The 21,880-nt window shown below is 40.0% G+C and overlaps 2 protein-coding genes across 2 annotated transcripts in view; one reads left to right on the top strand and one right to left on the bottom strand.

The window, feature by feature from the left end:
• Positions 1-3,140: 3,140 nt before the first annotated feature.
• Positions 3,141-5,771, top strand: ptges (prostaglandin E synthase). Its single transcript, XM_079234774.1, has 3 exons — positions 3,141-3,316; positions 3,420-3,502; positions 4,746-5,771. The coding sequence occupies exons 1-3, from the start codon at positions 3,200-3,202 to the stop codon at positions 4,993-4,995; spliced, it is 450 nt and encodes a 149-aa protein (XP_079090900.1). The 5' UTR covers positions 3,141-3,199; the 3' UTR covers positions 4,996-5,771.
• A 6,937-nt stretch (positions 5,772-12,708) lies between these two features.
• garnl3 (GTPase activating Rap/RanGAP domain like 3) overlaps positions 12,709-21,880 on the bottom strand; it is a gene marked incomplete at both ends in the record, with an annotated part of 55,712 nt that continues 46,540 nt past the window's right edge. The window contains 9 exons of the mRNA XM_079235714.1: positions 12,709-12,868; positions 12,960-13,080; positions 14,201-14,419; positions 16,593-16,652; positions 18,710-18,845; positions 19,737-19,855; positions 20,404-20,511; positions 20,714-20,780; positions 21,561-21,719. Of these exons, the coding sequence (XP_079091840.1) occupies positions 12,709-12,868; positions 12,960-13,080; positions 14,201-14,419; positions 16,593-16,652; positions 18,710-18,845; positions 19,737-19,855; positions 20,404-20,511; positions 20,714-20,780; positions 21,561-21,719 (1,149 nt within the window). The remainder of the gene's footprint in view (positions 12,869-12,959; positions 13,081-14,200; positions 14,420-16,592; positions 16,653-18,709; positions 18,846-19,736; positions 19,856-20,403; positions 20,512-20,713; positions 20,781-21,560; positions 21,720-21,880) is intronic.

Here is a 21,880-nt window from a genome sequence, read left to right on the forward strand (position 1 = left end):
TGTGTGGCCAGTAGCAGCAGACCACCTTTCCATCCTCATCATCAATGTAATTTGCACTCTTGCTAATGGCTCTTTTTTTGTGTGTGTGCTCCAGCCAGTTTTGCATGATGAAGGTCAGATAATAGATTGAGGAGGGAATGTTGAGATCTGCATTAATGAAGTGGAATGATTACAACTGATGCATTGACATTTCTGAGCCAAGGGAAAATGAGCTGCATGGATTTCCTTCTTGTCTTGAATATGTTGTCTAAATGCATGAAAGCTTTACGTTTTACGTCAACACATTCTGCTCCAAATCTTCCGCCTGGCTTTGGACTAAAATGTTCTATCGCCGTAAATATTTTGGGTATTTAAAGTACTTTTCACTGGTTATGAAACAATTTTACATTGACGCCTCTAAATGACCTCCAGAAGTAAACCATCAGCGAGACGATTAAATTTCTATGAATTCATTCTGTCAGATGCAGTTAAATTAGAGGTTTTCTAAAAGGACTCTGGTACTCGGAAACACTACCACTTCTGTCCACTGGGAGCAACAAAACCAACACAAAATCAGAGTAACTTTACTAATTTATTTGACTGTAGGTTTTACTCTTATTGTCCTATACCTATTTAATTTGTATTTACTGTGTGCTCTCAACGTTTTGCCCTTTAACTCGTCTCCCCGTGTAACTTGTATGTGTTACATCTTATTTAACAGCCATGCTTCATCCGGCTGAAGAGAGGATAACTAACCAGACACAGGCTGCAGTACATTTAAAGCTCCAGGCCCCGTGGTGATCCTGCAGCCAGATACAGAGAAACCAAAGTGCTGCAGCAGCGCCACCAGAAAGACATCCTGAAGATCCTCGCTGGAGAGGCTGCAGCTCTCGGCTCCTCATCTGGGAACCCTCGCTGTGGTTTCTGCAAAAGCGACTGCTGTAAATATTTACATGCCGTGTCTGGCAGCTCTTGCAGACGGAGAACACCGTGAGATGAAACGACTCCGTGACCTTTTACCCTGAGCCGGGCCCTGCAGGCAGGGCTGGATGTGAGACTCGTCGTGGTATTTTTAGTTTGCTGAAAACAAGAGAGAGCTCGTTCAGTAGTTGTGCTCCTTGTTTCAATCTGCTTGTCTTTTTCTGTTTGTGCACTCATATGAAACGGCAATAATCTACACATGTTGCAGTAGCTTGTAAATATATTATTTAGTATATTCTACATTACAAAGACACAGATGTTGTATTTAAATATGTAATACATGTTTTTCTCACCTGGAAAATCAATTAAAGATGAATTAGTGGGGATGAGTACTGATGGCTGTGTGTAGACACACACATACACGCACACACGCACACGCACACGCACACGCACACACACACTGGACTGGCCAACACATTCACATACACTCCACCTCCATGTAAATAAACATGACAAATAAACACGTGTATGTGTGTGTGTGTGTGTGTGTGTGTGTGTGTGTGCGTGTGTGTGTGTGTGTGTGTGTGTTGTATTTGCAATTGGATTTGAAGAGAACATGTAGATGCTTCTGCTGAAATTTGCATATTTCATTACCCTGATATCCTGTCATCAGTGGAGGGGTTGCAACGAATAATAATTGTCATTATAAATTAATTATGCCAATTTCTTTCTGGATTAATCGTTTGCTATTGTCGTCACAGTTTTTCAAAGTCCTGTTTAGTCAGTTATTCAGTTTAATATAATATAAAATAGAGAAAAGTAGTAAATATCCATAATTGAAAGGCTGGAAACAGCATTTACTGCCATTTTTGCATGAAAATGTACTTTAAATTAAATTACTTAAATAGTTGCTGATTATTTTTCTGACAATGGACTAATCAATTAGTCGACTAATCGTTGCAGCTCTAATCCAAAGAAGTACTAATCTATATAAATATCTTGTATGATTGCATATTTATTTAAATCTTAATCTCCATACTAATTAGTAAGTATTGTTTTCAATGTGGAGTAAAAAGTTCATAATTAAAAATATAAGTAAAATGAATTTAATACTCAACTCAAGTACAAATACCTCAGAATTGTACTGAAGCAAATGTACTTACTTACTTTCTACAACATCTGACTAACTGTACTACATGAAATGAAGACGCATTGTATGTTGAGCCTCTACAGTAACTGATCATGGCACCACCTTCATCTCGTTTGCGGTGGGAATTTTCCTTGTTTTGCAACTAACTGCTCAACCCATATTTTGCCAGCAGTCTTACATGAAATCCTTTTCTCAGCATGACGACCACAATACGCATAAGCAAGTCAAATCGTCTGACTCTGAGTCAGATCATAATTCATCTTTCACCTAAAGTTACACAATGATCCTCACTTGGGCCGCCCTGTCTTCAGGGGACCAAGCGCTTAAGTCAAACTATGAAGTTCTGAAGTATACATATATTCATATTTATAATGGTAAATAGTTATTCCATAACAATATTATATACATTTTTATTTTTTATATATATTTTTTTTAATGTTTTTTATTAATTTGTATATTGTAGAATAGTTATTTCATAACAATATTATATATATATTTTAAATATACTTATTTTTTTAAATATAATAATTTGTATATTATATATGTTTTATATTAACATTTTTAATAATATTTTTTATTAATTTGTATATTGAAGGATAGGTATTTTATAAAAATATTATATATATATATATATATATATATATATATATATATATATATATATATATATATATATATATATATATATAAACTGGCATATATATAATATTGTTCTGGAATAACAATTTACCATTATAAATATATAAATATATATATATATATATATATATATGTAGAATATTAATATGGAAGAACTACCCATACAAATGAATAAGATGTAGCCTACTCCACCTCTACCAGCTACAACAATAAAATACCCTCATGAGTAATCTGAACTCTTTTTAATAGCTATTGCCTCGGGGAACACGTTCTGCGTGCCAAGAGCTTTCTGTCTGTGATTCAGGGAATTATGAATGAAGCATTTCGGTTTTATTCTTTAAACCTGTCATCAGGCTTCGAGGAGGTGGGTGGACCGTGAAGGCATCACGCCGGTACAAAGCCTCCTCCCTCCGGCTCACTCTCACTTTACGCAGCTTTACGCACACACGCACCAGACTCAGACTCCTCTGCGTCCCAACACGGCTCAGCGTGGACCATCAACACACAACCATGGCAGTCTTGATAAGAAATGAAGTTTTCTCCTGTTTCGTTTTCTACGGCGTGCTTCTGGTGATGAAGATGTACGTCATCGCGATAATAACGGGACAAGTGAGGCTGCGCAAGAAGGTGAGTGATGAAGGAGAAGGAATTGGATCAGAGCGGAGAAAGCAGCGTGAGTTCTGCGCCGGGAAACTTTCACTGACACTTTCTTTTCCTTTTTCCATGAAAGGCTTTTGCCAACCCCGAGGACGCGCTGAGACACGGAGGCTCCCAGTTCCACAGAGAGGACCCGTACGTGGAGAGATGCCGGAGGTAAGAGAGCCGGAAGCGCGAGTACAACTCCTTATTTACTTTAAAAGTTAATACTACAATCCCTTGTGTTCCATTAGATTATCCAGCAAGTATTCCGCTTTTTACTTGGGTATAAAGTACCACAATGTAAGAAAAACAACACTTATAGGAACATGGCCTGCAAGGGTTATACTAGGCCTGTTGAATATTGATGCATTTAAGTCGCATTTTTATTACTTATAGTATTTTATATGCTGTTAGGATGCTTCATAATTATAAACTCATCATACCTCAAATTAAAATGTGTAAAATAAGCTTTCAAACCAGTATAGTTGAGTATCTGCCTCTGTAAAGTTATTTACAAAGGGGCATGAAATGAAACGACAACAACAACATCATGCAAAGTACCTCAAATGTGTACTTAAGTATCTGAGAAAAGTATTTTCCACCATGGCATCATGAGGATGTTGCATCCAGTCACTGTGTATCTGATTAGTAGTATTTTGTAAATGTTTTACAGAAGCTTCTGGGGTTTCTGTGATGTTGTGTTTGCACCTTACATACCTCCATGTGCCCACAGAACATTATTATGAACTGCAAATGTCGATTTTCCAATAATTATTGAATAATAGCAGATACATTTTTTTTCCATTTCCATGCCACTCTTTATGGGGTCATGTGATTTCCCGCTTTGGTTTTAAAAGCGCTGACAGCCTGCAGGAGATGTGCTTTACTGCTTGGTTTGACGTTGTCAGGAACACATGTCACATATTTATACTTGTAGAAACAATCCCCTTTGTTTTTCAACCTCCTGGCCCGTCTATGAATTTGTGATTGGGAAACTACTTCCCCAAAAAAATCTGGCTTGGATATCAATTCATGTTTGTGTATCGCTACAACTTGATGTGTTCTGCTTCGTCTGCGAGCCTCGTCTTTTATTTTATTTTGTAGTGCGCTATTTCTGCAAGAACTGGGCAGGTTTTCCCTCGAACAATATTATGCAATAGTGGATCCCAGTGGTGATGAGTAGTCTGACTGATCTGCCGAAAGGAGAAAGTCAGAGACATCCGCTGCATGTGAGGTACATCATCCGCGTTATGCAACAATTCATCATTCTCCAGGGCACCAAATATTCAGGAAAATTACAGAAGAAACATAATCCAGAACTAGAATGAGTCACTAAATATCCCAGTGAGGAATAAAGTGAATCACGACTTAACAGGAAATTTTAAAACCTGACTAAATGACCCTTCGTCTCCCGTAGAGCTCATATTAACGACATGGAGAACATCCTCCCCTTCCTCTTCCTCGGTGCCATCTACTCCATGACCGGCCCTTGCCTGGCCGTGGCCCGCCTCCACTTCATGGTCTTCTTCGTGGCCCGCATGCTGCACACCGTCGCCTACCTGCTCGCCCTGCAGGCGCCAACCCGCTCTCTGGCCTACATCGTGGCACAGATACCTTGTGTCTCCATGGCTCTGCAGATCCTCACAGCGGTGGCAGCGTACGCCTGAATACCTGGAAATGAGGGACGGAAACTAGAGGGGCTGTTCTAGCTGGAAAGACTGATTACGGTCTTTCATAGAAAAAGCACGAGGAGGATACCGGAGAGGCCTTCAGCGAGGGGAGAAGATAAGAGACAAGAACGCCAGTTAGAGTGCAATAGGTGTGTGATTACATCGTAGATGGGGTTCGTAGAGATTTTGCCAGTATTTTTTTTAGTGTTTTATTTACAATGTCAAAATGTGAGAATGTCTTAAAAGTTGTTTGAAGTTGACATCCCAGTACTGTACTATTTAAAAATGAAGTTTGTCGCCCGCTGTTGTCTTTTTAACAAGGTTCTGTTGATACGAACTGATGGAAACCAACTGGCGGAGAGTTGTAGACGTTTAGTTGAGGCCACATTGGAAGACTTTCCAGCACTTTCCAGCACTTCCCGTGTGCATATTCCATCTGTTGTATTGATGTTTGTTTGCAGAAGCGTAATGGATCCTGACATAATGACTGATAGCTCAGTGAAATACAGGTTGATGCTTTTACTGTGTCTCTGGAGTTGAGTATTTTAAGGGAAGAAGAAAGGAATCCTAACTAATTGAGTTTGTTTCTGGGAATAAATATCGCAACAACCTGCAGAAAACAAAAACGGTGGAACATTTTTTATCTGTGAAAACGTGGCTCGAGGCTTTTTTAAAGTGTTCTAATAATAATTTATTATACCATTTAATGTATACAAAGAGGTTTTCAAACCCCAAAATGCATTTTGTAAGCAATAAAACCTTTTACACCTTCAGAGACATTATTGTGTTGACTTGGCCTGGTTGTGCAGAGACAGTAGAGAGAGTGTGTGTTCTGGTTTAAATGGAACCGGGCCCCCCTTTGTGTGTGTGTGTGTGTGTGTGTGTGTGTGTTTTTGTGGGAATGTGAGATGATACAAAAGTCCGCGGCAAAGCTCCAGCATTCCTCCACCTATTATGCAAGATATTTGGCTCTGTGCTGTGTTATCCTGAGGGGCCAAGAGGGAGTATGTGTACTTATACACATACTTATACACATACTTATACACATACTTATACACATACTTATACACATACGTATAGACATACTTATACACATACGTATAGACATACTTATACACATACTTATACACATACTTATACACATACGTATAGACATACTTATACACATACTTATACACATACTTATACACATACGTATACACATACTTATACACATACGTATACACATACTTATACACATACGTATACACATACTTATACACATACGTATAGACATACTTATACACATACTTATACACATACGTATACACATACTTATACACATACTTATACACATACGTATACACATACTTATACACATACGTATAGACATACTTATACACATGCGTATACACATACGTATACACATACGTATAGACATACTTATACACATACGTATAGACATACTTATACACATACGTATACACATACGTATAGACATACGTATACACATACTTATACACATACGTATAGACATACTTATACACATACGTATAGACATACTTATACACATACGTATAGACATACTTATACACATACGTATACACATACGTATACACATACTTATACACATACGTATAGACATTCTTATACACATACTTATACACATACGTATAGACATACGTATACACATACTTATACACATACGTATAGACATACTTATACACATACGTATAGACATACTTATACACATACGTATACACATACGTATAGACATACGTATACACATACTTATACACATACGTATAGACATACTTATACACATACGTATAGACATACTTATACACATACGTATAGACATACTTATACACATACGTATACACATACGTATACACATACTTATACACATACGTATAGACATACGTATACACATACTTATACACATACGTATAGACATACTTATACACATACGTATAGACATACTTATACACATACGTATAGACATACTTATACACATACGTATACACATTCGTATACACATACTTATACACATACGTATAGACATACTTATACACATACTTATACACATACGTATACACATACTTATACACATACTTATACACATACGTATAGACATACTTATACACATACGTATAGACATACTTATACACATACGTATAGACATACTTATACACATACGTATAGACATACGTATACACATACGTATACACATACGTATACACATACTTATACACATACGTATAGACATACTTATACACATACGTATAGACATTCTTATACACATACTTATACACGTATAGACATACTTATACACATACTTATACACATACTTATACACATACGTATAGACATTCTTATACACATACTTATACACGTATAGACATACTTATACACATACTTATACACGTATAGACATTCTTATACACATACTTATACACGTATAGACATACTTATACACATACTTATACGCACACTTATACACATACTTATACACATACGTATAGACATACTTATACACATACTTATACACATACTTATACACATACGTATAGACATTCTTATACACATACTTATACACGTATAGACATACTTATACACATACTTATACACATACGTATAGACATACTTATACGCACACTTATACACATACTTATACACATACGTATAGACATACTTATACACATACTTATACACGTATAGACATACTTATATACCTCCGTATAGACATACTTATACACACACGTACTGTATAGACATACTTATAATACTTATAGACATACTTATAGACATACTTATAATACTTATAGACATACTTATAATACTTATAGACATACTTATAATACTTACAGACATACTTATAATACTTATAGACATACTATAATACTTACAGACATACTTATAATACTTATAGACATACTTATAGACATACTTATAATACTTACAGACATACTTATAATACTTATAGACATACTTATAATACTTATAGCATACTTATAGACATACTTATAATAATTATAGACATACTTATAATACTTATAGCATACTTATAGCATACTTATAATACTTATAGACATACTTATAATACTTACAGACATACTTATAATACTTATAGCATACTTATAATACTTATAGACATACTTATAATACTTACAGACATACTTATAATACTTACAGACATACTTGTAATACTTATAGACATACTTATAATACTTATAGACATACTTATAATACTTATAGACATACTTATAATACTTACAGACATACTTATAATACTTATAGACATACTTATAATACTTACAGACATACTTATAATACTTACAGACATACTTATAATACTTATAGACATACTTATAATACTTATAGACATACTTATAATACTTACAGACATACTTATAATACTTACAGACATACTTATAATACTTACAGACATACTTATAATACTTACAGACATACTTATAATACTTACAGACATACTTATAATACTTATAGACATACTTATAATACTTACAGACATACTTATAATACTTACAGACAGGGTTCCCACCACTTACAGCACGACAACCTGCTCCAATCACCTGTTCCATCATCACAAGTTAAATTGTTTTGTTTTTTATATCACATCATCCTTGGGCTTGGTTATTTCTCACACCTGTGTGACTTGTATTTGGCGCCAACCAATAACTTCCCAGCCCTAAGATGATGTATTTCCAGTTATCCCATATCCAGTGATGACTAAACTTTCAAATTACAGAGCAGTAATGTTTCGTGATTATGGAGTTTCTATATTCCCAACAAAAGAAAAATAACAAACCCTGAAAACGTGGGAGGACTGGAAAAGCCTAAGCCTTGGCTTTGAGTGGGGGAATGAGCATTAGCGATACATCTGATCTGGGTGAAACGTAAAGCTAATGACATGTCAGGGACAAAGCGGAGCGGCTATGTCCGGTATGCGTCAGCGGTGGGGTCGTCTCAACCTGTCTGCAGCCGCAGGGGGAAAGGAAGAGAGGCCTCTTTCCTACACGCCTCAGCCGATGAACTCACCGAGTGAATGAGCTGTGAGGCCTGACTCACACACACACACACACACACACACACACACACACACACACACACACACACACACACACACACACACACACACACACACACACACACACACACACACTAATCTCATAGTGAGAGTGACTGTTTCTTGTCTAGAGATACATTTTTATAGGCTGGGAAAGTCTGTTGTTTCATGGGTGTAGGCTTCAATAAAGAGAGAGAGAGAATGTGGCAAGTACAAATATTTTTTGGGGGTGATTTCATCAAAGTGCAGTTACATAATTCTGTATCTCCACCTTGTGGCCACTGTCACCACTAAGTAATGTAGGAAGTATTCAGAATCTTTACATAACAGCGAATATAATTCATGCATAATCTATATTTTTATGATAATGTATTAAATATTAAATGCATGGGCAGACCCCACCACTACACAAGCAGATGCACAGAGTATATAGTTGTTTAGTCTCTTTGTAGACCTCCTTTTTGACTTGATTGTTGATCATGGGTTCAAGGCCCATCAGAGCTTTTAACACTCTGGGGTCTGGGGTCATTTTCTTGATTTTACATCATTTTTAAATGTCTCCTTTTAAAGTCACTTGCATATGATGCATACATACAACAATAACAGAAGAATCTCAGCTATCTATATAATGAGGCACCATTGTCCCAAGGCACAAGTGTAAAGAGAAAATATGATGAAAGCTGAAAAATGTAATATTGATTTTGGAAATTGTTCATATTTGTTGTGAAAACATAACTTTACTCATGTGGTATATCGATTTTGGTGATGGAAATTGGTATACCAAAGGTCTTTGGTTCACACAAGCAGTGGAACATATGAATACAATGGTAGACACATGTAGATAAACATATCTCTAAAATGTTTAAACCAAGTCTGAAGGCGATTAAGGACTGGAGGAGTAAAATATTGTTTCTCTTGTTTTCCAAATCCCGGAAGCAGAATTTTGAACAAGCTGCAAAAAGAAAAGACATTTTGAAATCTGTATAAACTAAGATTGTATATATGATTGGAAAAATAGAGTCAAAACCAACAAAACCAGCAAACAGTTGAAATTTCATAAATATTTATTACATATCAATGAACAGAATCGACTACTTTCACAGCAGTGGTCTACAGCACTTGTTTAAAATAATTGCTCAAATAATAATCATAATAATATCAATAATAATAATATAGTTCAGTTTCATTTGAGGCCACATTTGATACACAAACATTTACAAGTAGTACTTGGCATTAAAAACGATGGCGATACAATATTTTAAGACACTTGGTGTTTTTTTTGTTCATTTTCTTTCATTTTGATATCACAGAGAGGTTCAGCAACAGTCTAAACAGTAAATATAGATTCAAAAAAAACAAAAAAAAACAGTGAAAATGCCAAGGGGAGGTAGGAACAAAGAGTACTTGACAGAAATACGAGAGAAATAGGAACATCGTACGTGGGAGAAGCAGTGTCACAAACTGTAACTGACAGGCATCCCCAGAGTCATAAACACCAGAGGACCTTTTTAACCCCAACATTCTTCTTCTTGTGTTATCGTGAGACAGGCAGGAGAACAGAGGGAAGGCGTGAGAAAGAGAAGGAGGCTCATGCATCTGAAGGCTGCTGTGTGGTGAAACACACACGTTAGCATAGTTAGAACCACTGCTCCCAGTTTGCTGCTCTACCTATCGTACCAGTGGATCCCGAAGCCTTTCTCTTTGGGCTTCACTAGGCAGAGCATCTTCCCCCTGCGGCGCGGTGGACTCAGGGTTCACGGGACTTCCTCATCGCTCAGTTGGAATGAAAAGTGCATTTATACTTGAGAACGCTATTTCTGAAGAAATTGAAGTGAGAGGGAGTGAGAGCCGGCTGCCAAAAAAGCTGACGCTGAGCCATATTGCTTCACAAAAAGCGGGGAGCAATGCCTGATGGATGGCTGGGAGCTAAACAGCATCGCTGGCTTAACCTTACATGAATGAAGTATGGAGAGTTGCAATCGTAGGAAAGGGTTGCAAATGTAGTGTAAGCAATGAAAGGGGTTGAAATGAGTATGCATGTGTCTTCCCACAGTGTGTGGACATGCATGTGTGACTTTGTAGCATGAGTTCCTTGCTTGGAGGGCCATGACTTGCTTTGTGTGTACGTCTGAGTGAATAACTGCAGCTAACTGCCAAGAGGCTCCCGGGAGAGAGACGGCAGTCCTGAGGATCATCGCTCACACGGCCTGGGGCGGTTTGCTTCAATATTTCCATTGTTTGAAAGACGACACATTGTTCTACGCTTCGGCGGAAAAGAATGGCGTCTGAAGAGTGAAAAGGATGGGAGGAAGAGGACGCTAAAGAGACAGTTTGAGGGGTAGAGACCCCACAAAGCCTGTGATGTCACCCACTCATGAAAAACACAGGATCACTTGGAACGTATGGAAGAAACGAAGCTTTCTGACAACGTCCTCAGTGAGTTGAACATTTAGTTTGAAGGGAGTTTCTGAATTGAACGGTGTTGAAGTCGTTGCATTGTTTCAATAATTGGGAGTATTTCCAAATTCATGATCTTTCTGCACCTTTGACGTAGAAAAGAAAAAGGACACGCATTGAAAACACTTTAAACTTAATGCTATTTTTGTCAAGACAGTTTTAGCTTTTAACTTTTCCAATATGCTGTGTTTTACTTGTAGTTTTGCCATCGTCCCTCTAAACATCCACACTTCTGTCGTCTCTGTCGTGGTTTGCGTTATGATGACGTGGCAGACGTCGTGGTTTCCATAGAAGTTTTTTTTTTTGGGGAGCAGAAGTCACAAAACATTTAGCAAAGGCAGGCCATGCTGTTTTAAGTCCGTCTCCAGTGAGTGAGCTTATCCAAACTGAGTTGTGGGACACCATATAGTCATCGAAAGAGGACTACAATCATGGCTGCTACTGTCAGACACCAGCATATGGTGGCTGTTAGAGGTGTAGTTCAGTGGATGATGCTGGGAAATGGCACTTGTGGGAGACTTTGCCTCCAGCCCTGTCTACCTGTATACTGTGAATAGGGAGAATAATAAAGGACTAAGATATGCAGAGAGCATAACACATCATACGTTCACTAAATATGGGAATAAAATGGACTTTTATAATATATCTATAAATATGCATGACAGGCATGTGCGCCTGTCACTGTGTATGCATTTTCATGTACACAAACATATGCATATCGTACAACATTTGAAAGTGGATCGGAATATACAACACATATTAGAGGGAATTGTGAACGCAGAGATTTTTTGTCGTGCCTCGGTTTACATTCAGTTTGTGGTTCGGCATCAAACCGGTAACATTATCTCAAGGCTGAATGGACCACGGCGTCGCACACCGCCTCACCGCCTCTTTGGGTTATTTGCTCCGGGGCAACACAAACACCCAACACACACACACACACACACACACCCAGGGGGTACGCAGACACGTCGTGCATCCCACTGCACTCATCTCGTCTGTTGAAGGGGGGAGACCCAGGATGCGGGGAGATCAAATCAAGAAAAAAACAGAAACAGATTGAAAAACAAAACCAACTCAAACGATGACGTAACGGTGACAGTACAGGAGTGGAGGGGGGGGCAAGGGGGAGGGGGGGGGGGGGGGGGGGGGGGGGGGCGGAGAAGTGCACGGTGGGATTGTCTTCACTTTAGGTCCAGGACGTCTTCTTCGAAGGATGTGGACAGGGCGAACGCGCTGGCGAGAGGCGGGCTCTCCTCTCGTGGCTTCTCCGGCTCGGCCTCCGAACCGGACGAGCAATGCAGCTGGAGGTCCAGGTCCGATTCTACGGAGTCTGAGGCTAACCTGCGGTCAGAAAACACACGACTCGAGCATCGCATCATGCAACCGTTTAAATGTGCGACGTCGCTGCTGCTGCTGCTGCTGGATCTGATACCTGTCGCTGTTCGTTGACGTCAGCGCTCGAGCTTTGGGGTCTTCGTCTGTGTTCTTCTTGCTCATCTTCCTCTGCTTGACCGTCCCGCTGTCTGGCTTTCCACTCGGCTCCTCTGTCAAGCCTTCGTTTGTGTGGAAATAAAACGTCAACGAGTGAAAGGAATAGTTTGACGTTTGGGATATACGCTTATTGGCTTTCTCGACGTCAGTTATCACAGAAGATCAATAGCACTCTCATATCTCTCCTCAGTATAAAGCTACAGCGGGCATTTCACCCTGATACACATTTGTGCAAAGTTTCACAAATTAGCTTGTGAATTCTTGAGTTTGGGCCAAAAATAGTGACTTTTGACCAGTAAATTATAATGAATGAATGAATATATACTTTATTAATCCCAGAGGGGAAATTTGGTGTTGTAGCAGCAATTTAAAGACAAAAATAAGATATAAAAACAACAGGGATGAAAGGTATATACAATAATAATAATAATAATAATAATAATAATAATAATAATAATAATAATTTTAAGACTGGCCTAAAAACCTTTTTATTCAGGAAGGCATTTTTTTACCTTGAGTTAATTTATTGTCAGCTATTACATTTTTTATTTATTTTTATTATAATGGGTTGATTTAACTATGTTTTAATTGGTTTTATTTGTTTTTACTATATGTGTGGCACTCTGAGATTCCTTTGAAGGAAGAGTGCGATAAAAATGAAATGCATTATTATTATTAATAAAAATAAAATAAAATAGCTGGGGTGAAAGAAAAAAAAAGTATTAATTTAGGAATTAAATTAAACGTAAACAGTACAAGTGCAAAAATGCAAAGTATGCATGTGTATATTAAGTGTGTGAGGTGTAAATAAAACAGACAATAAACAAACAATAGGAGAGTGCAAAAATGCAAATTATGTATGTAAGTATATGAAGTGTAGATAAACATAAACGTAAACTTGTACAATGATTATCAGTTTATCATTGAGCCCAAGTTGTGCCAAATTTGAAAAAAATCCATCAAGGCTGAGCTCATGTTCATGAGCCCCAAAAAATAATGCCTCCAGTTCCAGAAGGGGAATGTTGTTCCCTTTAGACAGAGCCAGGTTTGCTGCTGCTTCCAGAATTCATGCTAAGCTAAGCTAAGCTAAGCTAAGTGGCTGATAGAAAAGCTACTACGCATATTTACTGACTAAATACATCAACGTAAAATAAATGCACTGCGTGTGTATTGCGTGTTTACCGAGCAGCTCCTTGCGTGTGCGGCTGGCGATCTCTTTGATCTCCATGCGCGACAGGGAGAGCGAGTGCGTGGCGGCGATGAGCAGCGTCGGCGGCACCATGGCGGGGGCCGGCGTCGTCAGGACCTTGTTGACCAGCGGGGACTTCAGGGGTCTTTCGATGCTGCGGCCCACCAAGTTGCACAGAGGGATCTTGAACATGTGCTTACATGCTGCTTCACCTGGGAGGAAGAAACCCAGAGGAAGAGGAAGATGGAATAAGGAGAAAGAAGGAAGGAGCCACGTGAGATAAGAAAGAGCAAACATGGAGTCACATATACAATTAATGAGAAATGCATGAAGTGCAATAATGTTTTATGTGTTAGCTCGCATGAATGCAGTTCTATCTACAGCAAAAGCATTCTTTCCACTGAACATTGTCATTGTATTTTACTTTTTGCCCAAATACTGCTGCACGGTTATGCACTTGGAAGAAGTGACTATTTCTAAGTTTTGGGAAATACGTTTATTTGGTTTCTTGCACAAAATTAGAGGAAAAGATAGATAGCACTCTTATTTCTGTCTGGTGGGACTTCTGTCCATGCACTGGGTATTTATTTTCCTGTTTCTTACTTCCATGACGCTAATGTAGCTAATGCTAATACACGCGAGGCATGTGAAGCATCTTCTTATTCACCGGACAGACATGAGAGTGGTATTAACCCTCTCATGTAATCCCCGGCAATAACGGCAATACAAAAATACTATTCCTTTGAAACCCTCTTGGTGGTGCATTCAAGGACCCTCTAATGTTCCGCATGTGCCGTATCGATGAAAATCAAACTCGTAGTTTGTAGTTGAAAGTGTACACTGGTGATTTGATGTATTTAAAAAGAGTCATTGAATGCATCGTTGGAGAGAGTTTTCAAAACAGACACTGATTGCAAATAGCACAACACAAAAATGAAAGTGTGTGTTGCAATGGATTATTAAACTCAAGCAAGTATCAAGCCTCTGCTAGTCAATTTCCATAGCACATCAAAATGAATGGTAAACAACGGCTGCTAGAACCAAAACTTCCATTTTCAAACAAAGACACTCTAAAGTGATTAATAGTCCTATTTACTGAAACAGCATGTGCTCTTAAAATGAATCATCCTTACTACAGACAGCTACTGTGATTGTTGTAATCATTTATAGCAGACCATCTATTATTCAGCAGCCTATAAAGGCTTAAAGTCTGCTCGGGACGCATCAGATGGATGTTTGGAGCTTTTTAAATGGCACACAGTCTGCAGCGCCCAATTGAGCCACTGGAGGGCAGTATTGTAGTTCAGCAGCTCTTCTCATGAGGCAGGCTGACAACAACATGGATGCGAGCGAATCAATGTTGGATGCTGCCCCGCACAAAGAGGTCTCATCTGAAATGTCAGCGGGTGAGAGGCGAGTCAAGACAGGAACACTGTGTCACTGTTGTCACAGGTCGTTCCCTCCTGTCGCAGCGAAGAACGAGCAAGAGACCCACAAAATGCGGGGAAAGCATGCAATTGTTTAGAATATATATAGATATCAATATATTCCACATGCGTGTCTGGACCAGGGGAAGTGTCACACTGCATCACACTGGCAAACAATTCAATATGGGGAGTGTTTTCAGCACTAATTGAAGTCTAATTCTCCACAGCAGAGAGATGTTTTGCTGCAGGTCTTTAATAAGCCAGTGGAGGGAGGCGGCGGCGGCTAGCAGCCCCATCAGTAACAGCATCTTGTTCACATTACTGGTGCGATTACATCAGATGAAACCCTCCCCGAGGAGCAGATACGGCAGGCGCGCAGGCAGTTAGAGGATGGGATTTTTGTCAGCGCCCCTTCTCCATCTTCACCCCCCCCCCCCACCCTGATTGTGCTTCTGCTATTTGGACTAGCACTTTGGATCGAAGAGAGGGCTGACAAAAGTCTCCATGGCGACAGTGCAATCTGTAAATCATGCTGCGGCAGACGCGTCTTCCTCTCCCCTCTTTCCCCCTCCTTCTCTCCCAACCTCATGCTTCTGCACCACCCCTCCCTTTTCTCTTGCACTCATGCATACCTTTTTCTGCATCTCCTCCTCTCTTCCCACCCTGTAAATTGAACCCCCTCCCCCTTTGATCGACGTTATCGGCTCTGCTTCACTTTTTTACTTTGCACTCTATCACCTCCCCCCTCTCGCACTAATGCCTTTTTATTAGTTAGGACAGATGAGGGTAGGGGGATGGGGAAGACGTTCACTTAACATTCAACCAACGTTCATGTCAACATGCCGCCTGGGAGCAGACAGGGTGGTGCAATCTGGGAGCATGAGCGTGTTAGTTGGGGCGGCATTATGAGCATCATTATCATGAACTGAGGACGAGTTGTGGGAGAATCCCGCAGTACCTTCGGCATCCTTAGACATGTACAGGGAAAGCTTGGTACCATAGGGGATCCGTATAGAATCTGAACCAGGGATGAAGAAGAGGGTTACACACACTGAACACACACACACACACACACACACACACACACACACACACACACACACACACACACACACACACACACACACACACACACACAGTAGGCTCTCTGTTAGGTGTACGACTCCTAGTGATGCAGAATCATATGAATAACAAGCTATAACAGGAAAGAAAATGAGAATCCCTTTGAGAGAAATGATTACCCGAACCGGCCTAAAAGCATAAAGCTCGTCCTCGGTTGATTGCAGCAGCGACAGTCCAAACCGTCCTCCCTGTTAGCCTTAATGGGACCTGTAAATACCCGCTGCCTCCTTTGATGCTGCACACAAGCAGGACATTTCAATAATTGTTCTCATCAAGCCTTGAATTACAGCGACGCATCTCAGGAACGACGTCTCTTTTTAACAGCTAGAAAAGTCTAACGGACGTCCAGTTGCACGTTTGCCGTGAACCGTCCGGCCTGGATGTCATCGACCGCGGCCGTGCTTCGCAAATATGATCAGCTTTCAGACGGCTGTATCAATCTGGAGGAGGTCAGCTGCACGGTGAAAGATGGAGGAGCAGCGCGTTAGTGGGACGCTGGGTGGAAGCTAGGCGCTCGTATCGATCCTCAATCATCCTTGAAAGCATTCTCCGCCTCTGAGGACACTTATTGTGCGCCTTGAATGGTGCTGATGGTGGCGATGGTGATGGGAGGTATGCGGGTGATTAGTCTGTTCTTCTTTTTGAAATTTTTTCATCTTGTAAGAATTGAAAGGATCTTATTTTCACTAATTACATCTACATAAGCGCTCGCCATTTCCCATATCGTTCACATAAAGATTGAATTCATTACGCACGTTGCAACCATGGATCTCCATTTATTTAACTATTGTATGAAAATCCATTTCCATCCTGCTGCTGTAAATGCAGAAAGGCACAAAATATGTATTAATGCACCGTTGGAAATAGTCCACAACAAATGCTGTTTGAGAAATATTTGCCAAAAACTATTGCGGAGCTGTTTTTGGAGTATAATCAACCATTATTAAAAATCATACTATAAACGTGTCTCATTATATTATGTGTGTCTTAAAGCTTTACATCTTTAGTAGGAACCATTGAGGTAGAAAATAAAGACTATTACATTACTGGATTTGGTCTTTTAAAGTGATTTCCGACCAAAAAAAAACAGAATGACATCAGCCCTATTCTTCAAATGTGCAAAAACTAATTCCACACAATCCTACTCATCAGCATTAAACTCTAGGATGTCAGAAGGTCCTTGAACACACCTCTGGGTTGGGTTAAGTACAATTAAAAAAAGATCTTGCAACTTCTAAGTTTTCACATGTTTTTTGCTCTGTTTCTTTTATAGAATTGAGTGTTTGCTTAAATAGGTGAATATTTAACGTAACAGAAATACTTACAAGCCAAGTTTTGGGGTATTTAAAAAAGAAAATGCAAGTGGATTTTCATATTGAAAATGCATATGTTTATATATATGAATATTTATATTTGTACATAGTTGATTCGTCTATTTTGTTGTCCTTGTGTTTTGTCTATTTGTGTGATTGTACATGCGTGCATGGCCAATAAAGAAAATGGCTGCATGGGTGGAGATTAATCAGAAATATGTGGAAAATGGTCTGCTATAATATAAAGTTAAAAAGAATTATAAATATTTAAAACTATTTGCAGGGTTCTATATGTTAGTTAAAAAAGAAGCTATAGAAAGGAGACTGAACATCTGGATCTTTAGTAGTGCTGAGGACATTTGTCAGTATTGTACCGTGAGAGAGCATGAGGTAGCAATGAGGGGAAAGATGAATGCGATTAAATGTCTTGCCTTAGAAAACTACACATGATTCGACCGTGAGAAAAAAAAAACTGGCTGCAGCTTCAATTAAGCATTCTGCTGAGCCAGGTTTATGTAAATGTCCTCGAGGCTAACGGAGCGGCGTCCAAAGTCAAACAGAGCTGCAGGCGGCGCCGAAATCTCCAAACTGAAGCCGCTACCATGAACATCCCGCGGGGCCTCAGCCGAGCGGGGCTTACCGTCACCGAGCGGCGAGGGGAACACGGGCATCTCGTAGCCGGTGGGCGTCTGCGGGGAACTCTGGGAACTGGTGTCTCTGGAGCTGCAGTTGGAGGCCGAGCTCACCGGAGCCGAGGAAACGAAATATATGTCTGACTGCGGGGGGAAAAACGGAAAGGACACAGAGAGAGGAAATGAGGTCAATGAGGTCAGAGCTATGACGAACATGTAAAGATGCCAGAGGAGAAAAAGGGACAGAAAGGAGGAGAGAAGGTGAAACATGGGGAAAAAGGAGGAATAACTATTTGTTTTATGCCATGTGCACTGTGGTCTTTTTAAAAAGTATCTATGTGTATGAATAATGAGTGTATTATTGATTTGTAACCATGCAGATTGTCAGACATATTTCCCACCAGGGTAATAAAGATTGATTGAAAGCAGAAAGCTGAGACAGCTACTTTCTCTAATGCAGACTGAGGCCTTCTAGCACTCAAACACACTCATGATCTCAAAGTGAAACCAAGTGTGTTGTCGGTACACATGTAGTGCATTTATCATAATCACATGTCTCACATACATGAAACAGGGTTCATACACATTTCCATGACTTTAAACCAAATTTCCATGACAAACATTTAGTGAAATCTGGGTGTAAACAGTAAAAAGTGAGTAAATGTAGTATTTAAACTAACAATGAGAATACAAAGCATACAGTAAACCTTAAATGACTCAAATGAATGAGACAATAGTTTGATTAAAAGAATAAACATTTATATAGATGCCTGTATGTATCCCTGCTCATATTTTGAGTCTTTCTTTTAAAAGCATATTCATTATTTCAAACTCAGCATAAATGAACGTCATGAACACATGAATATAACACATTTACATGACTTTTACAAAACTTTGGGATTTTTTATTTTTTTTTCAAGGACTTTTCCAGGCCTGGAAATAACCATTTAAAAATGAATATAATAAATATAAAACGTAGAAAGAAGCACATGGAGCAGGAACGGGGGACATTTGAGGCTGTTGCGTCATACTGACCCGCGAGGCGGCCAACTGGAGCTCCGGGACCACGGCCGTGTACACCAGGTTGCCGTTGACGACCAGTCGGATCTCGATGGAGTCCGTTGTGAAGGCCAGGATGTAAGGAAACGCACAAACTGCAACGACACCGCGAGCACACGATCAAAGGACCAAGACTGCATATGGATAAATATTAAGATGTGTACATATGGGAAATGTCACAAAGCGATACGAAGTTTATTAGGTCAATTGTTAATATACATCTTTATATAAAAAATAATTAATAGAGCATCTTAACTATTGCTCTCCAATATGTTTCAGTATATTTGTTCCATTACTCAGGACTATTTGTATTGCTTGTTTCAGTGTGTGTGTGTGTGTGTGTGTGTGTGTGTGTGTGTGTGTGTGTGTGAAAGGAGGATAGCAGCATGTTGTTATCAACCGGGTCGGGTGACCGGTTCAATACCAACTGTATTTGCTTTTCATCACCTTCTGCATTAATAAACACACACACACACACACACACACACACACACACACACACACACACACACACGCACACGCACACACACAATTACATCGGCCAATGGGATGCTTGACACGGTGTTTCCATGGCAACAACAAGCTCCGGCCAGGCCGGGGCGGGGCGGGACCGGGACTGGGCACTGTTGCCCTGGTAACCTACCAATAGCATTGGGCATCTGGTTCCAGCTGAAGTGGAAGTCCGAGGCGTTGGACTGGATCATCGGCGTGGAGCCGTTAAACGGACACACCTTCTTATAGGAGCAGATGTCTGAGAGCACACAGGAAACACTTTCATTATTTACTTTCTTCTGTTTTATTGTAACTTTTAACCGGTAACTGTGCATTTGAGAGCCATTTGTCCCATTATGCAGACATGAAAAAAGCTAAAGTTAGTAGCTACGTTTTTAAACCTGTTGATATTCTGGATCAGAGAACAGATATTAACGTCCAGAGTTCAAAGGAAGACTCACAGTTGTAGCACAGCAGCAGACCCGCCTCCCCGTCTTCATACACATCAATGGCCGCTACGAAGTTTACCTGCAGGCAGAGAGACAAGTCAGTTTCAGGGAATCGTTTCAAAAAGATCCAAAAGGTCGGGCTTGAGAGACCTTTTTTAAACGAATAATGTCAGGTCACACACCCTGAAGGCAACATGAACGATACCCTCCTTCAACAGCTGTGGAGCAACAGCGCTGTAAAGCCTCGTGCACAGAACCCTCAGCACCCTCAGCACCCTCAGCACCCTCAGCACCCTCAGCACCCTCAGCAAACTACCTCAAAACGTGCATCCTGATCGGTTAGCTTATCTCTCAAAGGAGAAATAGTTAACCTCCTCCTCTCCTCAACCACAAGAGCTACTTGAATCATTTAAAGTGATATAATACAGCAACCCTTGTGAGATTACTTGTGAACATACAATACATTCCCTTATGGATCAAGACTTTACACAAAATGCATCATATCTCCCCCGTACAAAGTCCTATCTCAGTCTAAAACCCGTCCTTTTAATCCTTTTAAAAGCCACCCAGATGAGTTTGACAGCCCTTTTAGCCACATTTAAAATGAGTCACGTGACCCGTAGTCACAGTGTGACCCGTAGCGTCACATCTGCCGCGGCTAGAAACGCCCGCACTTTTTTTGTTGAACCTTGAACGCCTCCCAAAAACACGTCAGCAGGCGGAAGCGGAAGCAGGCGCTCACTGTAAAACCAAACAAGGCCGTGCGGGATATCGACTCATCCAAATAAAACCAACTAACGGCTCTGGTATCGGATCAGAAAACCACGAGTGTGCATGTACGTGTGCACGTGTGCCTCACCCTGTTGGCGTCGACGTGGTGCAGCCGGTAGGCGTCGCCGGTGCTCTCGTTGATCAGGTCGAACTGATGCTTGTAGGCCACGCAGATCATGTTGTCGTTCTCCCCGGTCGGCCCGTCCACCAGCGCCATCACCACCGGAGGGTCGCACAGACAGATCTCCTGAGGGGCGGAGACACGAGAACACACACACACACACACACACACACACACACACACACACACATATATATATGTAGTACAACATGAAACAAGGTGATAATGCTGTCTTTCTTTACTTCTACAACTTTATCCCAGTTTTTTTTACTTGGCACCATTAAAAA

Source organism: Taurulus bubalis (assembly GCF_910589615.1).
Source record: "Taurulus bubalis genome assembly, chromosome: 19".
NCBI lineage: Eukaryota > Metazoa > Chordata > Actinopteri > Perciformes > Cottidae > Taurulus > Taurulus bubalis.

Excerpts from the sequence above, each read along its gene's own strand:
- ptges (XM_079234774.1), top strand. The coding sequence starts at position 3,200 with ATGGCAGTCTTGATAAGAAATGAAGTTTTCTCCTGTTTCGTTTTCTAC. Across the intron at positions 3,317-3,419 it reads AAGTGAGGCTGCGCAAGAAG|GCTTTTGCCAACCCCGAGGA; the intron begins GTGAGTGATGAA and ends TTTCCATGAAAG. Across the intron at positions 3,503-4,745 it reads TACGTGGAGAGATGCCGGAG|AGCTCATATTAACGACATGG; the intron begins GTAAGAGAGCCG and ends CGTCTCCCGTAG.